A 25,721-nucleotide genomic window follows, 5' to 3' on the forward strand; every position below is an offset into this window, starting at 1 on the left:
CCACAGAAGCGGAAAGAAAATGGTGAAATTACCGTAAAGATCTTACACAAACAAGCCTCATTCCTCATCAGTTGTTTGTGCAAGTCAGACTTGAATTGCAAGACTAAATCTGTGGAGTTTTGCATTTTAGTCGTCTAGTTTTACTAATAAAGTAAGACAATAACAATAAAAAAATAGTTTTGTTATTTACATATTGATAATAAAATAAAGTGTATTATTAGCCTATTATTATTTATTCAGATAAAAATACACAAGTCTATATAATAGTTGTTCAGAGTAGTTTTTGACTGACTGTTAATAGAAAAAGGAAGAAATCTTTGATTTCGTTTGCATGTTTATTTATTTATTCTAATTAATTTATTCGTTGTGTGTTCTGAATGACTTTTTCACTTTTTATTTAATGATTTTATTTGTTACATTACATTATCGAGTTTGGTGAACAAGTATTCAACTGATATTACTGCAGTGCTGGGACATTTTGAGATAAATGAATGCCTGCTTATCTCTGCATAATGTGCATATGTAAATGCATTACAGAGCGCATGTCTATTCGCTCTATGGCCAGAAGAGGCCGCAGTTGAGTTTCTAGTTTTGGAAGTAAATTTAGAAGTCCTGCAAATCTAAACCAACCATTGATTGACCATGTGGATGTTTTGAGATAGGCCAGAGAAGACGGGCTCTGGATAGGCCTAGTTTATTTGCGGGTTTGTTTATCATGCTACAGTACACATACATAGGTGTGATTTGGTAGCACTTCTTCTTAATATTTGTCATTAACAATCATTGAGCAGATGCGTAGCTGATGTATGATGGTCATTCCTGGGATTCGGTAATATTTCAGTCCCCCAGACGTTTTAAAGTTGTGGTTCCCCAAAATGAAAATTTAAAAGCTTTTCACAACACTTTGGTATGTCCATTATAATGAATAAACATAATTATTGCATTTAAATATTTTTTTATCATAAAATAATGCATTTTGTCATGTCACAAGGCACTGCACTGAATTTGTTAATATTTAATATAATTTTTGGCAATATTGTAAGTATTTATTTGTGTATTGTATATTCATATTTTTGAGACGTATTATAGTCAGGGAGGGTATAGTGTCAAGCTTAACTCAACCCCATCACAAAATTAAGAAGGAATTTTTTTTTTAATCCATAAGTATATACATATTTCATTGCTGCCAGATATGGTCTACTTCCCGACACTACAGGAGGAGCAGTGGCCATTTAGTACAAAAAAACCTCAACCCCATCACACTCAACCCTGTCACATATCTGTACATTTCTCATTGTTTCGGGGTTGTACTGTAAACTTGTGTTGTGACAGACAGGGTTGAGTTTTCCCACTTAATTTATGAATAATTTTAATGGTTATGGTTTCAGTAAAGATATACTTACCAAAATCATGACAACTCATCATTTTGATATAAATAGAATATTTGATGTAATCAATATTTGAATTTCAGGAATGACCCATATTCCAAAATGAATAAGTAGGGCAAAAATATATGAATCAGAGTAAAAATGGCATTTCTAATTACGTGAATTACAATTTACAACTAATCATCTGTTAAGTTTTATGTCATTATTTTTAAACTATTATAAAGTGCTACTGCTATATGTTCTAAGACCGTTTTGCTAATGTACCCATTAAGTGATGACATTTTTTCTGAATGTCTCAGAACATTCAAATCGTCCAGTTTTTAAAAAATGCTTTGAGGACGTTTTTTCTTGGTTATGTGAATGTGAACGTTGTATCAATTTTATCAAACATTTTGCAAACGTCACGTTTGAATGTTCTCTGAAAATCTGAAAGGTCCATCTATAATAATTTCAGAAGATTGTTCCATTTACGATGTATAAATAAAGTTTTTGTGCTAACATTTTGATAGCCTAATGTTAAAAAGAGAGACCACGTGAGTGAGCGTTCTATTAACGTTACAGGAAGACAGTTTGTCCATAACTGAAAGAACCTTGTCAGAACGTTAGCCTGAGTTCTGAGAACGTTCCCTGTTCGCATGGCAAGACTTTAAAGTGATTTAACTCTGCGTAATTAGTTCTACATTTAGTGGTCGCTACATTAATTCATGCGGCTTCTCCTCCTGGTTTGTGCCTCTATGAATGACTGACTGTTTGAGTAAATATATATCTACACTTGCTCTGCCCAAGGCTAACCTGTTTTGCCTGTACCTATACACCAAAGAGAGCCGAGCGGATCAAACAATCTCACTTCCAAAATGATCCGCTTTTATTTTTGGACTATATTATCTTCTATTATGTTATGAACCATCAGCTCTCATAAGGATTAAAATGATTGGGAGACAGAAATTGCAGGGAGAGGCGCTCGAGACTCCACCTGAGCGGGCTTAAGGTACTAACAATGACTGCGTCGGATGTCTGCTTTCATCTGTTAATGAAGACTTATTGATATAAGAAACTTCTCTTCACTTCTTTGACATAATGGCCCGGTTTCACAGACAGGGCTTAGATTAAGCCAGGATTAGGCCTTAGTTCAATTAGAGCATTTAAGTAGCTTTTATAAACCTGCCTTAGAAAAAACAACATTACTGGTGTGCATCTTGAGACAAAACAATGACACTGACATATTTTTAGATATACTTTCAGTTACAGTAAAACAGTCCCGGGACTGGACTTAAACTTTATCTGTGTAACCGGGGGTTTATGTTTTATATAAGAACTCACAGAAAGAGAAAAGGAAAGAAAAAAAGACTGAAAGAAAGATACACATCTTATGAGAGTGTCCTTTATTTTATATGTGTACATAAATATCGCATATCAAATAAACATTATTATCAAAATATACACAAATACTAAGGAAATTATATTTGTTAATAAATAGGTAAAAACAATAAGTTACAATAGGGTTTTATTATGTTATTCTAGTTGCGTACCAAATGACGCACTATGCACTTATACACTGTACTCATGCACTATGTACTCAACCAAGTAGTGTATGGATTTTATATGGTTATTTTATCATTCAACATCTGAGTCTGATGCCCCTCTGCTACGTAATTAAATCTTCGACAGTCCAACATTCCACACATCGTTTTTTGGGGGGTTAATTAAGTGCTTCATCCAGGTATTTAAAGTCCACTTGTTCATTTTGATTTTTTTTTTCAGTGCATACACGCTACTCGCACTGTTTATACTACAAAACGGCATAGCGTATAAGTGTGCGAATTGAGACGCATGTGCAATATTTCTGTAGTGCAATCCACACCAGTGACATCAGTGTGACTTCTACCTGAAACAAAAAACAATTTTCCATAAACAACACACCGATCAAAATAAATAAAGTGAAATTGGGGTTCGTAGATGTTTTAAAGGTAGCCTACTTGGATAGTTCACCCACAAATTAAAATTCTGTCATCATTTGCTCACCCTCAAGTTGTTCCAAACATGTATGAGTTTCTTTCTTCTGTTGGATACAAAAGAAGATATTTTGAAGAATGTTGGTAATCAAAAAGTTGATGGTAGCCATTGACTTCCATATTTGTTTCCATATTTGTTTTTTTCATTTTGATTACCAGCATTCTTCAAAATATCTTTCTTTGTGTTCAACAGAAGAACGAAACTCATACAGGTTCGAAACAAATTGAGGGTGAGTAAATGAAATAAAAAGCGAGTTTTTATTTTTGGGTGAACTATCACTTTAAGAAGGGACTACAGCCATAGAGACCTGAATATAATAAAGAAACCATAACTTTGTGTCTTTGAGACTATTTTACATTTAAAAACTTACTTTCTCGTCACACCATAATGTTCTTCTTCTCTAGTTTCTCTCTCTCGTTAGTGGAGCTCAGGAAAGCTGCCTGAAAGCGATGATGTGTTCTATAGCTGGAATATAAAAACAAAACAACACTAAATACATTTAGTACAGTTCTCCAGAATACTCAAATCTACTTACTTCTTTGCTCTTATTTAATAATAATGTAATTGCTTCCCAATGTACTTGATTATAGTTGAATGTAGGAATAGTTGTATGTTGTTATTTCTTTTTGTATGGTGAATTTACATTTAAAAAGAAACTCAAATCTGATTGGTCAATCACAGAATCGTTCAGGAACGTAAACACGCACACACTCACACACACCCCAAAGCCCAAACTGTCTTAGTAACTTATTAGAAACATACGTTTTCAAAAATAAACATGACTACAATTTGCGTTTTCAGTATTGTTGTGTGTAATTTACGTTGTAAAACAAATTTCGTCAACCTAAGTTTACCACAGGCTTTATTTTACTCATAAAGTGAAAAACCCCATAGGAAAATCTCAAGGGAACCAGGGGCGAATTAGTCTTCCGGGTTTTGACGTCATCCCTGCACCATATTACTAACCCTCATGTCGTTCCAAACCCGTAAGACTTTCGTTCATCTTCAGAACACAAATGAAGATATTATTTATAAAATCTGACAGCTACGCTACTACCACTTTCAAGCCCCAGAAAGGTATTAATATCATTAAAGTAATCCATGTGACTCCAGTGGTTTAACCTCAGTTTTATAAAGCAACGCAAGTGGTTTGTTTTTGCAAAAAAGCATATTAATTTACCACCTTATTTTCAAAATATTAATCTCCAATGCGCGTTCACACAACAAAGTCTGCTGATGATTGACAGCTACGCAACTACCACTTTGACACTTCAAAAAGTTCATAAAGAGATCGAAAAACGAATCCGCATGAATTGAGTGGTTAGGTCCAAATGTTCTGAAGAGACTCGATCGCTTTTATATGAACAGATTGAATTACGGCTTTTTATCACATATACACATATATAGTTTTACAATCTCTTTGTTAACTTTTTGAAGTGTGTTGTGGAAATTTTAATAGTCATTGATCCCTAACAGATATCATAAGAGAGAGAACCTATTCAATGTGTAAAATATATGTGTGTACATGCTTGTGCGTGACGTTTCAGGAACATATGGGACAGAACGACTGACCTTAGGGACAGCCAGTTTTGGCCAGTTTATTTCAGTACCAGTTTGTGTCTTTAAGTAGAGACTGAACAGCAGTAAGGACCTTATCTGAGTGGGTGAAAGGTACAGCGGGTGAAGAGGAACCTTGAAAAGAGTATAAAGACTGTCTCATATCTTCCTGTTGTGTGTCACTCCTCGCACAGATTGAACTTTGTGTGTTTGGGACTGAACCTATTCCTGCAGGAATAAAATACTTCTTTTTATTAATTTGACTCTGAGTGTCTCTTACCCAGTGATGATGTTTAACAGAAGTTTTGCCACAACAATCTTGGTGTCAGAACAGTGGGATTCCTTGGATGTGCCTTCTGGACCTGAGAGCGGACGGTGTTTGGCCACCTGGACTGAGCAGTTCCAGCTCTACCTCGTAAATTTCAGAGAGAAAGGCCGACCGCTATGAGGGCCAGGAGAAGCTCCACTGACTGGAATCAAATAAAAGCGAACCCGTGGCAACTCAAGACATCTCTGGGAAGAGACGGCTAAAATATTTTCTTTTGGGCTAAAATATTTTTCAATTTGTGAGTAAAGCCATAGTGGCTGGGTCTGTTCGTTTCTGTGGTGTAGGTCAAGAGTACTGATGCAATAGGGCTAACTGCGCGAAGTATGTTTTACAAAGCAAGTCACGGGGTGACGGATTTGTAGATCAGGGGATCTTCGTAAAGTGATAGTTGCGTAGCTGTCAATGGAGGGACAGAAAGCTCTCAGATTTCATCAAAAAGATCTTCATTTGAGTTCTGAAGATGAACGAAAGTCTTACGGGTTTGGAACGACATGAGGGTGAGTAATTAATGACAGAATTTTCACTTTTGGGTGAACTAACCCTTTAATGAGTGCTATCTTGTTTTATATAATACATCTGGCGCCATCTAGCGTCTCAATTGTAATGTAGTGAAAATGACCTCAGAGGACTTCATTACTGTAATATTGTCATGTTGGGGTCCTGATCTTAAAGGGATAGTTCACTTTGAAATTAATTTTTGGTATGTTTTAGCTTACCTCAAGGGCATCCAAGGCGTAGGTGTCTTTGTTTCCGCAGTAGTTTCAATTTTGATATTTTTAGGTCAAACCGTTCTTGTCTGTCAGTCATATAATGCAGGCAGGTCTATGGTCACCACCTCAAAGAGCATGAACATATAAGTCCAAATTAAACATGATTTAATGACTCGTAAATGTAAGTACACATTGATGGCCTAAGACACGAAACAAGCAGTTTGTGTGAGAAAACGAACAGTATTTATATCGTTTTTACCTCTTGTAAACACAGCCACGTCCAAGTGATCTGAGGGCGCGGGCGCTTCGGTCTGCGCAAGCGCCGGAAGTGATCTCTCGCGCGTGTACGTCACTCGTTGTTTACACAGAGATTTCGGAAGTGTTACCTTTCACTGTGAAGATCTAAACATATTTAGATATAAAGGAAATCGCAATGGAAGACGATTTCGATATATCAACAGACAACGTTGAATTTTTTCAGAGAGATCCCTTCCGGCGCTTTCCGGCGCTTGCGCAGATCAGATAACTTGGACGTGGCTGTGTTTACAAGAGGTAAAAACGATATAAATACTGTTCGTTTTCTCACACAAACCGCTCGTTTCGTGTCTTAGGCCATCAATGTGTACTTACATTTACGAGTCATTAAATCATGTTTAATTTGGACTTCTCTGTGCATGCTCTTTGAGGTGGTGACCATAGACCTGCATTATATGACTGACAGACAAGAACGGTTTGACCTAAAAATATCAAAATTGAAACTACTGCGGAAACAAAGACACCTACATCTTGGATGCCCTTGAGGTAAGCTAAAACATACCAAAAATTAATTTCAAAGTGAACTATCCCTTTAATAGGAATGACTGGGTCACTGCATTCCTTATATATAAAAACCTTTTGATGCACAGGCTTTCGCGTAAATGCTTAAAATGAATTTAATAGACAAATATAAATAGTGCTTGCTTACATAGCCTATGAATTTCTTCACAAAAATAAAATTTTCATTGAAATTATTTTTAAAAAATGGATTAGATGGACTGGACAGTGGAGAAAGAAAAGCATCATAAAGTGTCCAGAATGAATTCCTTCAAAAGCCTGCCAAGATACACCAGGCAAAGTTGGTTTATGAATATCCAGTATATATGAGCAGATTTGGAATCTGTAGAAGCTCAAACCGGCTATATTTCCCACGTTTTGGTCGCCACATAATTTCCATACTTCCATTTGTGCTATCTCATAGTTTTGATGGCTTAGTATGATTAACAATAATAATGATATAGAATAGGTGTGTCCAAACTGGTGGTGTATAAATCTGTCACAATAGGTGCCTATTATATCCCAGGCGTGTTTTGTGAGTGTAAATGAATGAGTGTGTGTGGGTGTACTGAATATTTAGCAAGCGTATTCTGAATGTAGTGCGTACTTACTGCACGCAGACCATAAGCAGGATAGCTAGACAGCTGATGATTGACAGGACGACAGCCATGATGACGAGCGCGGTGTGGGTCGTTTCAGTGCTGCTCTCGTCCCGGGACGTCCCGAGGAGCTGGATCCCACAGCGTTCTCCGTCATAACCTCTCTTACATCTGAAACAATCATACATTCAATACGTTACACAAACTGAATGCAACATTTGCCTGATATTCATTCATTTAAACTCTTTATTTGAATCCTCTGAGTGCACGTGTGTGAGATGTTGTGTGCCACTCACACACAGACGGGCTCTCTCAGGCCGTGCAGGTACGTGCAGTGGCCGTGGATACAGTAGTCCACGTGAGAGGTCAGGCAGGGGTCAGCGGTGGTGCTGTGGCTCCTCTGACTGGATGTGTGGTTCGGCTGAACAGGAGTGATATTTTTATTCTTTTTTCGTCCTTTGTTCTTTTTGCGCCCGGACCGCTTTTGATTCTGCTCGTCTCTACTGACTTGGGCTACAGAAAGACATAAGATACATGAGAGACTTTAATGTGTGTGAGATTATTTGCTTTCTATACTTTTATTTATTTAATTAAACGATTTTCATTACCATCTTTTTCACCAAATATCTCTACACTTGATCAATTTATTGAATTCATTTAAAGGCACACTATGCAGGAATTCCGTTTTTGCCAAACAGCGACCCCTAGAGTTGCTGTGGAGTATTTGTATTTAAAGGGTAACTAAACCCCTGGTCAGAGCCTGACTCCACCCACTGGCAATATTTGAAAAATTCTGGAAAAGTGGGCGGAGCCCAGCGGAGATAGAGGGGATGAACCGATACTCTATCCTGATCGTTTTCAATACTCGCAATTCCAACTCCTGACTCGCTACAGTGGTTTTGACGAAACAAGATGTTTTTTATACTGCCATGGTAGTGGTAGCTCGTACCAAGGGCGTGGTAAGCTGAAACCTGCTTACGTCAGCTCTCACCGCTACCGTCACGAACTACCGCAAACATCCAATAGGAAAATTCAACTGCAGTAGCCACCGTTCAACCTGAAGAGGGCAGCACTCAGACGTTTTTACACCATATATTGTAGAATTAAAACACTTTATACCCAAATGTCAAAAAAGTTACTCGAATCAATGAACAGCACTAATAAAGCCCCAGTCTTAAAGATCATTAATTAAAAAAAGTTGGTTTAGTGTTTAGTTACCCTTTAATGTTACTGTCGTAAATACCACTCACGCAGAGCGTCTCTGCCATAGACTGGTCTCTGCACTCACGGCCTGATACCCCTTCGAAGCTGTTATATTAAGGTACAAATCTTGCATAGTGTGCCTTTAAATAAGAGATCTAGCGCTAAAATGTGTTTTTGAACTCAAGCTGAGCGCTCGTGTCCGCTGCTATCAGTGTCATGGATACATAGTGTCTCTTGTGGCGGCGCGCGCGCACTGCCGCGCAGTCTTCACTTGGACGCGCTCTTCAATCTGTCACAGTTGCGGAGACTCTCTATTCATTCCGGTGAAATCACAAAATAAAATGCACAAAAAACGTGTCCCTGCTTGATATAGACTGTAACCACTGATGAACATATTCAGTTTTGATGAGAGAGAAAAAACGTAGAACCTGTAACCTCTGACACGCTTGGCAAAAGATACCACTAGACCATTAAAGAACTGAAACAAAACTTGCGGATCGATGCATTTATTTACGGGTTGAGAGGCTCATTATCTTTTCCTTTCCCTAGTCTCTTCCGACCGCGTTTTCTTTGCTTTTTTCATCGTCGAGTATCACGTCTGAAATGCGCGCAAGTGTCTTCGTGCTTCATGTTGTGGTTGATGTGTGTGACGTCGTTGCCGTAAAGCATATCGTGATTCTCGCGAGATTTGTCGGGGGCGCTCCTCTCAAACTTGCATTGCTGGTTTTTCCAGCGGCGTCCCCCCCAAGCTTCACTACCAGGATGATTCGCCTTACTATGAGTTTGTTTACCACCGAAATGACTTTGAAGCTGTTATATTAAGGTACAATTCTTGCATAGTGTGCCTTTAAGCTAGTGCAGCACAATTCTTCAACATTGTCGCAACATTTTGTTTTATTGCGTCCAATTTATTTAAGTTTGTATTAGAGAAGTTTACTTTACTCATTTGCATTGGAAATAAATGTATTTATTTAAAAAAAATTGCCATTAATGCAGTATTGCTGAAATTGATAAAGGGACTGGTACTGAGTGTGCAATCTATAATTTCCTTTTTTATCTTTATTTCAGAGTAAAATATGAACTGATCATACTTTTAGTGAGATTCACCCAGTAATTGTTATTATAATAAAACTGTGTATGTGTACCTTTGTGGTTCATAGATGATGCATTTAATGTCCTTATTAAAATCCCAAAAGGTGTTAGTTCGGGTAGTAATTATAATTAGCTTAATCTAAGAATAATTGAAGTCTGTGGGAGATTTTCACAAGTAAATTGACCTTTAGGTACAATATGTAACTTTTGGCCCTCTAGCGGTTGGAAACATGGATTGATTTTGCGGACGAACGTTGATTTGGTTGTGTTTCGGCTCTGTGACTGGTCTGTGTGGATGAATATGATTATCCCACTGCTCATAAAACATTTACAGGCTTAAGAGATATAACCAATTTAGATGAAAACGATCTCAAGCTGACTATCTGAAGACGTTACTGTATCTTTACCCGTTAATAGACACACTCCTTCTTTGGAAATAAGTTCCAGCACAGCTACAACAACCATAATGAAATGATCTTCACAATAGATAATGCTTTACAGTGAACTCTGTTAGAGAGCTACATGTGTCAATTTATCTGTTCAATAAAACACCTTACTCACCTGTTGAGTAATAAAAACACCATCTTCGTGACTCTTTTAAAATATTTCAAATCCCTCAGTTCTCGGCATCTCCGAAAAGCCAAGCCAATGTTGATTCTTGTTTAATTATGACTTTATGAGCTCTGTCATTATTATTACTGTTCTGTGTTTTTGTTTAAACGGGTAATTCCCCAGAGGTTTGAGATTTCGCGGTAGCACTCCATGTGTCAAAGTAGCCTGAGCAACTTTTCTCTATTTATGAGTATGACGAGACACACACGGGCGAGTGACGTATACTGTAGGCCTACGTATTTTCTCACAATAACTTGAAAATATAAAACACTTTTAAAAATATAAACACTTATAATAGGCTTACCATAGTGAATCAGGGTAAGTCAGCGTAAGTTTTTTTTTAACAAAAGAAGTTACAGTGTACCTTTAAACAAAGATGGATCATTGAACATTCCTGATGGATCCTGATCATCATCAGATTCCAAATCTTCACCCACGGCACTCTGAAGCCCCTCCCCTGATGATGACATCACGGTCACATGATCCAGCGCAGACGTGTGAGCGGCTGCTGATCTTATAGTGAAAACTGCACTGCAAGCTGCACACAGACACACACAAAATGAATCACAGTGTGTTATATCACATTAGAAGTGTAGTAACTTCTTTCTTTTTTTTGTGAGGAATGCTGTTTCGGCCCAGTTTGCAAATAATAACAGGATCAAACACTTCATTATATTACAATGACACATTAACCTCAATTAGGGTTTTTAAATTGAGGTTAATCTTCTAATGTTGCGGTTAATGTTGAGTCATCCTGTAAACACCCCATGTATATTGTACTGAGCAAACTAGCTGTGTATGTCTGTGTGAGAGAGAGAAAATGAGAGTGAAAGACATAAAAGTGAGTGGAAATGTTGAGGTTATATGAGGAAACATTGCACCTGCTGCAACTACAATACAAAATTAGAGTCCTTTATGTCTCCTTTTCTTGTTTGGGCACCTTTTACCTGGTTCTTTTTTACAAAATACATAGTTTGGGAACTGATCTAATAAATATAGCATTTCATTCATGCTAAAATGTACAATATGATACGTATGATGTGGGAAAACTGGTGGTCTTTTTGGTGTGTGTTCTTCTACATATTGAGCAGGATGCACATTATATGTGGGTTTGAATATGTGTCTTTGTCATGTTCATTTCTACACTGAAAAAAAATGTAAATTTTAAAATTGTACACCAAAGTGTAAACCATTTTCACTCGGAAATTGCTAGTACGTATCACAATTAATCACAAAGATGACGCAAGTAACACAGTGAATTAAATGTGAAGTTTTGTAGTAGAAAGACTGAAATAGTATTGTCTTGTGGCTACTCCAATAATCTGTTTTAGTTAAAGATTCAAAAAAAATTTTTTACAGTGTCAGTCAGTTAAAAAAGGGCAAAAATGCAGCAAAAAAAAAAGTATTTGACGTCAACATCGAAAGGTTGCTAGATTGATCTCTGCAAGGAGCAAGCAATTACTACTGAAGTCTTCAACATAAACTGCATAAAACAAAGCCATTACTAAGCTGTTCGCAACCTCTTCTGTAATGTTTTATTAATTAAACAAAAATGTAGGCTGGAACGTGGATTTATCCATCAGGAACTAATTGGGATCAAGACAAGTGGGCGTTATAATGCAGAATGGAGTCAGACCTGATGTGAACATGGAGGACTACTCCCATCCTGAAACTCAGCCAGCATCTGTTGGCTGAAACTAAAGCCATGGTAACGTTGTTGCATAGGTGGGGTAGTTTTGATGAAAAGATTAAGACAGGCATGTTTTTGTTTGGAATAACGTGCAAAAAGATGAGGAACAAGAAGGATCCATTAGATGTCCTCTTAGTAATCTAAGGTGTCATTGTCTGAAAATTGCAGGAACAAATTCCACCTGCCCTGGGCGTGTGGCAATAATTGATAATAAATTGATCTAGTCTATCGAACAATAATTGTATTTTTTTGCATGCTATTTTATACTGCACATATTCTGCTCTCCATCACATCAACTATTAGCATATTCCTTTAATATGCAACTATATTAAAGGTAGTGTAGACAAGTTCGGAGAAGCTAGCATTAGCTTTGAGAGCATGAGGTCCCACCCTCCCTTCAGAGCGACTCCAAAGCCACGCCTCCTTCAAAACACATGAACGCACACCGCAGTCTACAAAGCATCATGAGAGAAGGGGTTAAGTTAACTTGTCTTAAACAAACGCATAACATTATAAAACTAATGAACGTAAACATCATACAGAGCTCTGAATTGTAGCATCTGACTGCTGCAGATTCATTTCGGCGTTGATAGTGTTCACATAGAAACGCATAAATCCGAGTCTGAGGACGTGAACAGCTCCGGGAAGAACGTCACGGGTTGCCATCTCGTAATTACGGTTATGACATGACGTGAACGCAGCATGCGCTTATTGTTTTGGTTCAGGAGGTGTCTGTCTATCTACATGTGTTTCTCAAATGGAAGGCTGCATATCTCGGCTGCCACGTCATCAGATGTCGCTGAAGGCAATCTCAATTTGAAGGATCCCTGAAAGCCAGCCTTCGTTTCGCGTCCTTCATTCACCAGTTTTGAAGGATGCATCGGATGTATCCTTCGCTGCCTTAAATCACCCACAATCCACAATCACGAAAATAAACTGTCGGAAAACGAGTCGGTACTGAGCTTATCTGAGTTTATAATGAAATATAAGACAAAATTAATGTTTTCGGTCATGAAAGCATAGATGTTATCTTGTGTTTTGCTGTAAATTAATCACTAACGCTAAACTGACAATAATGTAAACCACTGGGAGACCGCAGTTGGCTGTCATTCACTGTATTGCATTAATAGAAAATATAAAGATTTGTATTTTTCCAAAATTAAGGGGTCGGGAACATGTGTGAAGTAGCCATGCACTCTTACTAGACCGTCTCATTCTAGCGTTTATTTGCCGAGGCGAACTCTAGCCTACAAGCGTCAGAATGATTGGACTAGAAAGGACGCAGCCTATAGGATTCAGTTTTCCATTTGAGAAACACCCTACAACTCTGCATAGTCTCATGGAACGCACTGATGACGTGTGTGATGTCTGTGGTGTTCAGGGGAACAGGCATTCAGACCAAATCCAATGATTGGACGAAATTTTTTTCAGAAGATTTTTTATTTTTAGACCACTTCTATTATTGATCGCTATCAGGATGTGAAGAGAGTCTCAACCAGTATAACAAAAAGTGTTTATAAATTAAACTTTGTCGTCATATATTTAGCTTTCTTTCCAATGAATACTTTGATATTTGGTAATTCAATGACATTCAGAAGTGGCGTATGTGCCCTTTTATCACAGGCATGATCTGGCGACCGCTGCAGTCAAACAAGTCTGCACCGAGAATGTGAGTAAATCTGTACACTCCTACAGACTGGAATCCTACGTTTAATTGTCAAAGAAATTCCTCACCTAGAAACACACACACACACACACCTATTATTGTGTTCCGGGATGACCTTTTAAACGTTATTTCAGAAAGCTAAATATATATATTTAACACAGCAGTGTGACGCCCTAATCCTCTGTCCTTTGCAATGAACAATAAGCGTTTTGTGACGTTGAACATGACAACAGACAGCCGAGATTTAAAATGTGTGGCATTTTGGCATACACCTATGGGAAAAGCCGGAGCAACTATTCAGAGGCATGTTACTACAAGCCGAATCAATTTCTCACAGCCCAGCCTGTCTGGAGACATAAACAACACACTACTATCTATACTTCACTCAGCTAGAGAGTTCATGCTATAGCTTTGAAGGAAGTTTACTATCCAAGAGTCAAGTCAAGGTGAAATTCAAATACAGTAAGTAAATGAATAAATGCCAAAAATGTACACTGAGCATGGAAGAGAATATGTTTCACAGTTTCTCATGCTTTTTTAAGTTGTTACTTTCAAATTTTGTGATTTGTGAACAGTTGTGATTTTAAAATTCATTTATAGGATTTGCAATCAAAAGGAATCATTTTTAAGCAATCTAAATATTTTACCACAAAGCATAATTAAGACATGTATTCACACACACACACAAACAAAACATGACATTTTATGAGTTAATTCATTTTTAAAGACTGGAGTTTTCAGGACTGGAAAGCACAATTTAAATTAATTTTTTTTTTTTTTAATATATTTTCCATTACCGTGTCAACACTTAGGCTGACAGGTCAAGAATAGGATGGAGAAAACCAAACTCACCGACACAGAGCAGCAGAGAGGAGAGGCGCTGTAGGTTCATGGCAGCTGACAGCTGAGTTCCGTGTCGAGTTTCTGTTTGTCATCTACTTATCGTTCAGGAGGAGCTTTTATAGGGAGGTTTCCCTTCACACAATTCAGAGATAATGTGTGTGTTTATGTTAGTGCGTGTTTGTAGGCGCCTTTTGTAAGGTAAATGATTGACGAGAGTCCATCTGTAGAATTCATCCAATGGCCATTCGTACGCATGCAAGTCATTATTTACCATTCATTTTCCATTTCACGTCACTGATGCTGAATGTTTCTAATACTGTACCTCCACTGTATTATGCTGTTGAGATTCGAATGGGATATAAAAATACTTCTAAATAAGTAAACATGCAAATGATTCATGTTTATTTTTAATTTTTATGCTCAAATGTGATAATGACTTTACATGCCGTTTTGGGACACAGAGTCACTGGAATTGAATTTGGCCATGGAATATTTGGGATGGAATATGAGATGCATCACGTCTGGAATAAAAAGAATGAAAAGAATGAGACATTTGGGAAAAATGCAATGAACAGATAGAGAGAAGCCAAAATACCACCAGTACGCATTGTTCAGTGGAGCTGCCTGTGTGTGAACACGGCTTCATGGGTCATTAATTATGATTACCGTCCCGGTAATTTGAGGCCCAAAAAATTACGGAGGCACGGTAGCTGTAGGAACGACCCGTTTCTTTGAGATTGCCATTATTAAACGTGTTTGTGCATCTTAAAGTCTGTTTCAGCCGCCTGCCGCGCAACATGTCCCTCACATCTGCATGGTAATGAGTTTCTGAAGAGCTCAAAAGGAAGAGAAATACAGCTAATGACCCTGAACCATTAACACATGCAGAACAAACTTAGCACTAAAGACCTCATTAAATGCTAACCAGAATTTAAACAAGAGTAAAAGACATTTTGAGGCACTATTGGATTCATAAAGCAGACGTTTCCCTCCGTTCAACTGTCAACTAAAAGCAATGCATTTACTACTGCACTGTGCTAGCTATACACAATAAATAGGCAAATGCATAAGAGTCTATGATTGGATTAATATTTCTATCATGTTATATGTTTGGCAACAGTTCTTCTAAACCTAATTGATTGAGTGTGTAGCTTTTAATTTCTTAAACAACTAAGACACATCATGGCCATTTTCCAGGATGACAATGTCTAGATTCACCAGGCTCAAACTGTGAAAGAATGGTTGTGAGGAGCATGAAGAATCATTTTCACACATGAATCCAGAGTTTAAACTCATTGAAAGTGTTTGGGATGTCCTGGAGGAGACTTTACAGAGTGCTGGACTCTTGCATTGACAATACCATATCTTGAGGAAAAACTGATGCACCTCTTGATGGAAATAAATGTTGTGATGTTATTTTCATGAATTAAGGTGCATCAATTTTTTAAATGAACATGTTATGTGTTCATGTGTACAGTTTCACAACGGTATAAAGGTAAGTTTGCATTCTGATCGTTTTGATAGCTGATCGTAAGTGTTCAATGATAACATCAAACATCTGTTTTTGGCTCAAAATATAAAACAGACAGGTCTGAAGGAGATGAGTAACAGCAAGAGACACACACTATTTTGAGGCAGCTCCTTAAAACTTGCCTGCAATGTAAACCAACTTGTTGGTGCAGCCCCACTGTTATGTGTGTCCTCAAATGTGACACAAAAGTCTAGAGGATTAAAGAGGCTGTTCCAACTTCCAACCAAATGGAACTGGATTAATATTCTGAATGTTCTGATCCAATCTGACTTCTGACCTGTAATGCTGCCTGGATCATAATCATACACTGTTCGCTCGTTGGCCAGAGGAGAACTGGCCCCCGACTGAGCCTGGGTTCTCCCAAGGTTTTTTCTCCATTCTGTCACTGATGGAGTTTTGGTTCCTTGCTGTTGCCTTGGCTTTTGGCTTGCTTAGTTGGGGACATTTAATATTCAACTATATTATTGATCTGCCTTACTTAAAGGTGCTATATGTAACTTTTCTTCTAAAATGAATCCTTTTTTTATTGCCTGTGTGTGAAGGGGTTGTAATCACACATTACAATGATCCACTTGTTGGGTTTTGGTATTACCTCTGAAGGCCAATATTCATATTTATATGTGAAGTCTCCGGGTCGGATTTACCGCGAAATACATCGGATGTGACGTCTATGCGACGGCACTGCAGCGAACGACATGGAGTCTGATAACACCCCAAAACGACCTGCCTCCAGCACAACACACACTCCAACACAAACTCCACATAAATATAAAAAAACAAAAAAAAGTTTTATCTGCTGAAGCTCGTCAGGACAAACGTGATTCTGATTGACGAAAACACGGATCAACATCGGCAGAGCTTTTGAATTATTAGTAAACTCTAATGAAATAGCAAGGTAAACTACATGAGACATGAAATGAATACAAAAGACTGTTCCAGGATAACAAAAAGTAGGCACTTTAGGATGTAACTTATTTTATGTACTAGATCTACTGTCTAACGTCACTCATCCCACTATCATATTGTTTATAATAAACATTTCCAGAAACATTCAGTACAGTAATGTTACTTCCTACCATCTTACTGTTACACTGACATTGTTCAGTCTAGTTCACTAACCGTTTTCGTTATCATATTATACATTCACCTATGCTGACATTGCTGATTGTGAAAGATACAGAATAGTAAGTGAAATGCCTTGTTATGCTAACACCACATGTCAGCTAAATGCAGTCAATGTAACGTTATCATGGTACGAGCATGGAGCATTAGCTCCAACATTCAGCATCAGTGACGTGAACTGGAAAATGAATGGTAAAAAATGACTTGCGTAAGATGGGGGCATCTTCCCCCATCTTATACCGTTTTTTTTTTTGGTTGTTTTTACTATTTTGGTAATACTTTAAATGACCACGATTGATCCATGTTAGGCAAGTTGTGTTAAATCCACCTTTTTACTTAGCAATATTGTTGTTTTATTGTCTATACTTATTGTTAATGTTTATTGTGTAAGTGATTAATGTTTGTTAATTTCATTAATAAAGTCTTATAAAGTGTAAGTAATGTTTTAGGTTAATCCCCAAAATATAATCTTAGGCTACATCATCAAACCCTATTTCCCGTATTGCGACAACAGAAAATGAAACAATTATTTCCTTATGTTTGCAGTTTTGTGAGTATTTTTAGTCCTGGACAACAAAAATCATTATTGAAATGATCAATATTATAATAGGTCTAAGCTGTTGGAATAGGCTCTGTCACTGCCAAATGGTTTTTAATTTTAATTTGTAGCAAATCAATTTATATAGAAGTTCAAGATAATGCATTTTATTTCCTGAATCGATAAAAGTAACATTTTGGTCAAGCAACATGGCATTTCGTTGGAAACTATGGTTACCACAGTAGTATACTTTTCGTAAGGTCATAGATCAGTGGGCAGTAGCCTACGGAATTTCAGACTATTGACAGCGCGCATGCGCAGTGCAACTTTTCCGCATTGAGCTCCTTCACGCTTCCTCATTGACAGCGCCTAAAGGAAGAAAGCAGCGTTCCCCTGTTTCATTTGCAGTTTTATACCGCTTTTACGTACTATTGACATCTTAAATAACTCGGAAGACTTCTTTAAAAGTCTTGGAAAGTTCAGAAATGTCAAAGCCTCCCCCCAAACCAGCTAAACCAGGTAAGAGGTGCGCGTGGAGGAAAACGCCTCGGCAAACCTACTAAAGTTTCATTATATATTCACATAGTTTTGCGTTGTTTCGTTGTTTGATAGCTATACAAACACTCGGATATTCGATGTCATACAATGAAATCTATATAAGAGCATGCAATTTTATGTTTAAGTGAACTTTCTCCTGCGGGTGGAGTTTGGCGTTTCTCCAGCGCAACGCAAGGCAACTTTCTTTGCGCTTTTCAAACGATTGTTAACATGCGTAAAACCACCACCACATCATAGCTTCATTGTTCAATGAACAAGTCATAAAGAGTGAAACGACTTTCCACAGATGGCAGGATTGGGTTTGGAAAGAGAAAATCACTCACGCCAGCCATTATCTGTGTTTCAAAACCCAGTGATCCGCCTATCAAGACAGCGCATTTCGTCAACGTAGAAGCACACTGCATTTTTTTTTTTTGTGCGTAATCGGTGCTTTTGAGTCGGCTGAGCCCAAAAAAAACAAAAAACGATGCCCAAAATGCTTTCTAGATAGTTTGCTCAACGGTTTTGAGTCACTGCAATTGACTTCCAGTGACCACTTCCCTAAATGAAAGAGCAGCTTCACTCTGCTTAGTGTGCAAAATTACACGACGTTTGGACTGGTGATTAAGCTGATGTTGTCCACTCTGTCAGTCAGAGATATGTGCTGTAAGAAGAGGTAAACGAGCATTGTTTGTTCTCAAATGATACACACCAGATTTTGACAACTAAATCTTCAGACTACAAAACTTAAATACAAGGTGCATTATATCATATGACTATTATTTTTATTATTAATGCAGTTAGTTTATGGTATTCAAAAATCATTTGAATGGTCTAAGTAGGCAAATGTATTGTTATTTAAGTTAAAAACTGAATATTTAGATGCTTATTGGTCTCTAGCTGTACAGTAGGATGTCCTCTTAGTAGTTTACTCCGAATGTGGGTCTGCGACGTCCAACATGCAAATTTTACTATTTGTGTAGCTGTAGGATGGAATATTTGGAATATTTAACATGTTTAGAAGTGGCCAAGGCTGCCAGAGTGTTTCCATTTCAGCGCCTGATCTGTAGGGAGTTTGGGAGGAGCCGGTTGGATCCCACAACTTTTGGTTGTTGCAGGCCGAATGGAAATACCTCTGCAGCCAGGAAATGCCCTTTGTTGGGCTTATAATGGTTTGTTTATTTATATATTTTGGCCTCAGGGCTTGGGTTCCTCTGGCTCGGAGGTTTCTGCGTCATGTGGTTTGCCCTGCATTTGAGCTATGTTTAGTTCTGACTCTGAGACTACCTGGCTGTAGATGTGATGGTGTTTTGCATATGGATGGGCTGATAGGTGAAGATAAGGATTTAACAGATGAAGACTGTTTTACCTGTAAACAGGCAACGCTGCACCTAAAATGTGTATAAAATGCTTCAGTCTACAATTATTTCCAATAGATTTCCTGTATATTATCATTTGAAATATAGAATTAACATCTATATTTATGTTTGTTTTAAACAGGTCAGGTCAAGGTGTTCAGGGCTTTATTCACCTTTGACCCAAGGACGGTGAGTTTTATTCTTTCAACTTTAGTTTGACCCATTTCTCTTTTATTTGGGTTTTTTGATTGTTTTAGCTAGACTGGATTGAGCTCATCATGTATATTTTCCTCTTTTTCAGCCAGATGAACTGTACTTTGAGGAAGGTGACATTCTGTACATCTCAGATACCGTACGTTTATGATCTCTCTTGCTACTGTTTGGAAGTACTGATACTTCCTTCTTTTATTATGCAGATATTCATGACTTCCATGATTTTCTAGTGATTTCTGGGTTTATTTTTTAGAGTGACAGTAACTGGTGGAAAGGGACATGCAAGGGAAGGACTGGTCTTATTCCCAGTAATTACGGTAAGGAAAGCAAGTGGCAAACTAAAACCTACAAACCATCAATCCTTGACTAGTACACCTGAAAGAATTTTTAACTTCTGTTAAACGTTAAACAAAATGTGTAAATTATGTGATGTTTACAGACTTTTATGATGTCTGGAAAGTTTTATTAGAGATAATCAGTGGTGTAACTATTACTATTGCGCATATACTTGGGGTTAGGGATTGGTACGAATCCCAGCCTTAAGTATCAAATCTTTTCATGTGTTATTATTATTTATAAGTGAACAGACTTTTGCCTGGCAGAAAATAAATTGGGTGAAAATGATGTAGTCTCAAGGCATTGCCATTGGTATACATGCATCTTTCAGAGTTTCATTCTCGTGTTGATGGGATTTGTCTTTTCTCAGTGGCTGAACAAGCCGAGTCCATAGACAACCCCATGCATGAAGCAGCCAAGCGAGGTACTCAAATACAGACTCATCTAGCATTTTGTTTGTTTGTTAACATGGTGAAACAATCAAATGTTTTGCGTGTGAATGCAGGCAATCTGAGCTGGCTCAGAGAGTGTTTGGATAATAAGGTTGGCATCAACGGACTGGACAAAGCAGGGAACACCCCTCTCTACTGGGCCTGTCACGGAGGGCATAAAGGTAAAAGATGCACAAATTGGTAAAAACATATGCTTTGACTATTTTCAAATGCTAAGATCTGCGGCGCAGCAGTAGTGCCATGGCTCCAGACTGCAACCAAACCTGCCGGTGCAACTAAATTTGCCTATGGCTAAGCCACACCCTAGAATGTAGATTAACCAATCACAGCGTAGCCAAGAACGAGCTCCCACAGAGGTCCGAAACTAGCCTGGGAAAACCCAGACAACTTCCGGCAAATTTAGATTTGCTCTGAAAGTTAGTCTGGCAAAGAGCTCATTCAAGCCCATTTCCAATCCGCCGAAATCGAGGCACCAATCAGAAAAGTTGGGGCGGGCTTTACACGATGACGACAGCGCTGGGATTTTGAAGCAGATTTTGTAGCCTACATTACACAGATGGATGCCGCCGTCGAACATCACTCGTTCGAATCAGCTATCGCGTCTGTTTTAAGCGATTTGAACGTTTCCCTTTTAGTTAAAAACCGAGCAAAGAACAACACTGGGAGATGTTTCTGCCGCTCTGCATACGTCATCTCCTTCATCGCTCTGATTGGGTTTAGGTCTATCCGCGACGTCCGTTGGTGACGCCCTTCTGGAAATGATTTGTCTATGACGCTTTGCCAGACCATAACTCAGTTACAACTGACAATGGTCTGGTTTTAACCAGGCTAGTCCGACACTTTTTCACAGCGCTCCATAGACTTTAACACAGGCGTCTCTTAATATTTTTGTTCTCGGCAGGCAATTACCGTCGTAATTTTATCAAAAATATGGTTAAACGTTGTCCCTGGGGCATTTGTAACACAGATACGCGTTTCCCAAAGAGGTTGGAGGGGGGTGTGCGTTTTGTTCCCTTCCCAAAAGTGAAGGAAAATAAATACAACGTTATACTCTCGTAGTCCGTTTGCTTTGTAATCACGATTATAGAAGTGAATCGAGACCTACCCAGCTTTGCATGAACAGTGTTGCTCCTTGATAGTGTTAGTCCCAGCGTCCGCCTCGATTAGTAGGATATGCGGTGGTTAATTTTTTGACTGTGACCGGTATGCTTTTGCCTCTATTTGGATGCCTTGTTGTTCCTTGCGTTTCACCTGTATGTCATGAATATAGCCTTCGGACGTATATTGCAGCCGCTTTTGCCTACTTCTATCGGACACTTTATTTGCTGCTTTATAAAAGTTTGATAAAATTTCAGCAGGAAGAGCTGTCACAGCATAAGCCATGTTGATACCAGAGCCCAGATGAAGTTTGTTTGTCAGACGTAGCAACAGTAACTAAGGGGGGCGGGGCTTAGCCAAAGGCGAATTGTGACACTGGTGCCACCACCACGTTGCCCAACTGACAAGAGCTGCCTTTTATGTTGAATATGAGAAACAGCAAACGAAGCGAAACTGCTTGAGGTGCGCGGACTGTTGATCAGCTCGAAGCAATAATAACGCAGCGCGAGTTCAGAACAGGTATTCGTGCGCCGATCTTGATCACATGACACTGTTACTACTGCTAAAAATGAACAACATCGCAGCAAGATTTAGTGGGAAGCATTCAAATTCAGCACAGAATTCTCCGTTAAAAACCCCAGGTATCTTATCAAACAGCGCTGATGTGGAAACCAAAAGAGAAATTGTGCCAGGAACGAACAAGTTATAGAAGGCTTTTCAATCAACAAATCACCAAAATTTGCCGTAGATTTAATGTAGCAACACTAACTGAAACTGTGGTATTGTGGCAGAAATAGACAAATGTTTTTATACATTATTCATCTCAGGACACGTACTACCTTTTAAGAGTGAAATTCAAGCACTTTTCAAGGGCTTTTTCTAGCACTTCAAAGCTCTAAATATTATAAATTTTTAATGTGATGATTTGTAAAACTAAAAGTTTAAAGTTGTAGAAAAACTAAAACTTGGCCTCGTTTACACTGTCAGTGAAATGTGACCCAATTCCGATTTTTTACTCGTATGCGACACAGATCGGATGTGTTCTATGACAGTGTAAACAGGAAAAAACCGCATGCATTCGGATATTTCGAGATCGGTTTCAGGCCTCGTTCATATGTGGAAATAAATCGGATATGTGCCTATGCGACTGTCATGTCAACGGGCAGATCGGATTTTCCGAGGCATTAGGTTGCGTCTCCGCGGTTTAATGACGAGAGAAACCCCGACGCATCTGCGGATGGATGGATGGCCCGACGAAACGTGTCGTCGTAGGAGAGAGGAATGTGGACACACGTTGACACCATAGCTGCCAACTCTCACGCATTGGCTGTGAGACACCCGCATTTGATTGGTTTCACACGCTCACACGCCACACTCCCGATTTCTCACGCTGAAGTGTCAACCCGGGCGGTCAAATGCCTGGAAGATGAGTTTATCTATATATCTACCTGTTGAGCCACTCGTGATCGACTAGTTATACCGCAAATTCGTTAAAAATCTCCCGTTATCTAGAGCGAGCGTGTATGCGAGACAGAGATTGTGCTCCAAACCGCGTAGAGCGAGCGAGAGACCTTGCGCGAGCGAGACCCCCCCCCCCCCCCCCCCCCCCGTCAACAAATCTCACTCGTCTCTCCCCCCCCGTCAACAAATCTCACGCCGAGGAAAAGTCAAAAGTTGGCAGGTATGGTTGACACAACATATCAAAGGTTGGCTTGCTCATCCTAAAATTTCGGACCCACTGCTCCTCGTTAAAGCCCGCCACAATCTCATGAAAGGGATTTTTTTTTCACTTGGCATTTACGGCAAAAATAGTTTTTGCGTGCATGATACGCACTTTATGGCGTTTAATGCGCACGTTTACAGTGCGTATCATATGCAAGCAAAAACTATTTTTGGCGTATAAATGGCATGAGAAATAAAATTTGTGCTATAGATACTCACTTTTATGAGATCGTGTTGTATGTTGCCACCTGTCCTGAGATCTCGCTGCGCGTTCATCCATCTGAGCAAGAAGACCCCTTTAAACATGCGCGATGTTTCAGTCAAGTGTAAACACATGACTCGGATATGGGTCACAATTTAAAGAACGTGTAAACGGACGGTAAAAAAAATCGGATATAGGCAACAAATCAGAATTGGGCATCAAGACCTGCAGTGTAAACGAGGCCTTTGTGGCAAACAAACACTTATCTAAAAAGAAAGAAAATAAAGACATGAAATTACAACTCTAACCAGTAGATGGCGGGTGAGGAGTAAGAGTAGAATAGTTAAATTATCCCTATAAAAATTTGGTTTTTGCATGTTACTGTTGTTAATAAAAGTTGCTACTGCTCTCAAATGTTAGTCTGGAGCCCTGAGCGCACAAGTTTACCCCAAATAGGAATGACATTTTGTCTAATAATGGCACATAAAAGCACCATAAATGCATGTTATGCAAACAAATGAGTAAAATTAATAAAAACGTTTGTTCTTAGATGTGGTGGAGATTCTGCTGAGTCAGCCGAACTGTGAGCTCAATCAGCAGGTACGTCTAATGTTGGGTAAAATGTTTTTAACGAATCACTGTTCTTGAGATCAAAGTCGTTTCATTTGTATTTGTTAATATGCTAAATGAGATCAGCTTACAAAGGTGTGTATGCAAAAAATAATTTTTTCGGGAATGGAATCAATTTTGAATGTTCTTTATTTTTGACTCGATATAGCCTATTAAAATGATGTGTGTTCATTTCCACAACAGAATAAACTGGGAGACACGGCTCTACACGCAGCTGCCTGGAAGGGTTATTCAGATATAGTTGAGATGTTGCTCAATAAAAGTAAGTAAATACGATTTTCCTCATAAACCCATTCGCTTTCTTAAACATATTTTTGTGATACAAGGGTTTATAAAAAGGTTTGTAAACTGATTCATATGTGAAGTCGTTCTACAAGTGATCTAGTTTTGTTGCGACACACGTTTGTGATGTTTTTTTTTTTTTTAACTATCTGCAGCTGCTCAATATTGTTTCATTGTTTATATTGCGTCTGTGTTCATATTGTAGATGCCGGTACAGATGTCCTCAACAACGAGAAAAAGACAGCTCTGGAAATGGCCACCAATGCACAATGTGCCTCTCTGCTGAAGAGGAAACTGGGAGGAGGTGAGTCAAAAGGCGTCTCCTTTCAGTTACCTCCTTAAAATATCACTTCCTGTGAGAAAGATTCACACAACTGTCTTGTCTGTTGGATTTACAGTGATTCTGCGCACCCACAGTAATGCAGAGGAGTATCTCGACGATGAAGACTCCGACTGAGAGAAAAGCAGCACTAATGAAGCACAAACCATCACATGTATATAGTTCAGATATCTGTGCGAGAAACATTACTTACAAAGGTTGGGAGGATATGAAAGCTGTTTGCCGTTGTCTGATTGTCTCAACTTTCTTCTTTATTCCAGTTCATTGTTAAAAGTATTGCAGTACTTGTCTGTTCAGTACACATTTAGGATGGACACAGTGAACATTTGTTCTTCTATTTGCTGCTCCTCTCTTAACTGTATTTATTCTGTAGAACTGTCTTTATGATTTTAAAGTGCCTTCTTTAATAGGGAGATCGCCCAGAACATCTCAAAGCCCTGGGTCTTTTTATTCTAATAGTTTTATGCACGTACATGCGTGTGTGGCCCTGAGCATTTTACCTTTTTAATTGTGTTTGTATGTATGTGTATCAAGATGTTCTTGATGATAGAGTGGCATGTAAATCCAAACATTACAACTATGCAAATAAATCAGTGGCCTTTGCTTGATATGCAAGACTCAAGCTTCGAGCTCAAATGGATAGTTATTTGAAAGTGCCCTCTTTTGATCTTGTGTGCATTAATTTAGCCTTATTTTCTTAGGTTAAAAAAGGGTAGTTGACTTGAGGACAAGCTTTTTTCTTTTTTATAAGTTTAGATGCTGCCATTTCAAAGTATTTCACCACTTTTAATATAAAAATTATATATAAAGGCATACTAGGGTAGAATACATTTTTAATCTTACTCT

The 25,721-nt window shown here is 38.4% G+C and overlaps 2 protein-coding genes across 3 annotated transcripts; one reads left to right on the forward strand and one right to left on the reverse strand.

The window, feature by feature from the left end:
- Positions 1-3,057: 3,057 nt before the first annotated feature.
- Positions 3,058-14,798, reverse strand: areg (amphiregulin). 2 transcript variants are annotated; one of them, XM_056254851.1, is made up of 6 exons: positions 14,524-14,798; positions 10,680-10,853; positions 7,705-7,921; positions 7,421-7,579; positions 3,772-3,866; positions 3,058-3,273 (listed from the first exon to the last, which is right to left on the reverse strand). In XM_056254851.1, exons 1-5 carry the CDS (start codon positions 14,561-14,563, stop codon positions 3,779-3,781), a joined length of 678 nt encoding a protein of 225 aa, XP_056110826.1. In that variant the 5' UTR covers positions 14,564-14,798; the 3' UTR covers positions 3,058-3,273; positions 3,772-3,778. The 2 variants fall into 2 exon arrangements, with proteins under 2 accessions (XP_056110826.1, XP_056110824.1); XM_056254849.1 differs by having other exon boundaries at positions 3,758-3,866; positions 14,524-14,797.
- Positions 14,799-18,022: 3,224 nt separating this feature from the next.
- Positions 18,023-25,357, forward strand: ostf1 (osteoclast stimulating factor 1). Its single transcript, XM_056254852.1, has 10 exons — positions 18,023-18,224; positions 19,743-19,789; positions 19,902-19,952; positions 20,067-20,130; positions 20,520-20,573; positions 20,655-20,762; positions 24,174-24,223; positions 24,437-24,515; positions 24,741-24,839; positions 24,934-25,357. Exons 1-10 carry the CDS (start codon positions 18,191-18,193, stop codon positions 24,990-24,992), a joined length of 645 nt encoding a protein of 214 aa, XP_056110827.1. The 5' UTR covers positions 18,023-18,190; the 3' UTR covers positions 24,993-25,357.
- Positions 25,358-25,721: the final 364 nt, after the last annotated feature.

Source organism: Rhinichthys klamathensis, unplaced genomic scaffold (genome assembly GCF_029890125.1).
Source record: "Rhinichthys klamathensis goyatoka isolate OS25496 unplaced genomic scaffold, OSU_Roscu_1.1 h1tg000114l_1, whole genome shotgun sequence".
NCBI lineage: Eukaryota > Metazoa > Chordata > Actinopteri > Cypriniformes > Leuciscidae > Rhinichthys > Rhinichthys klamathensis.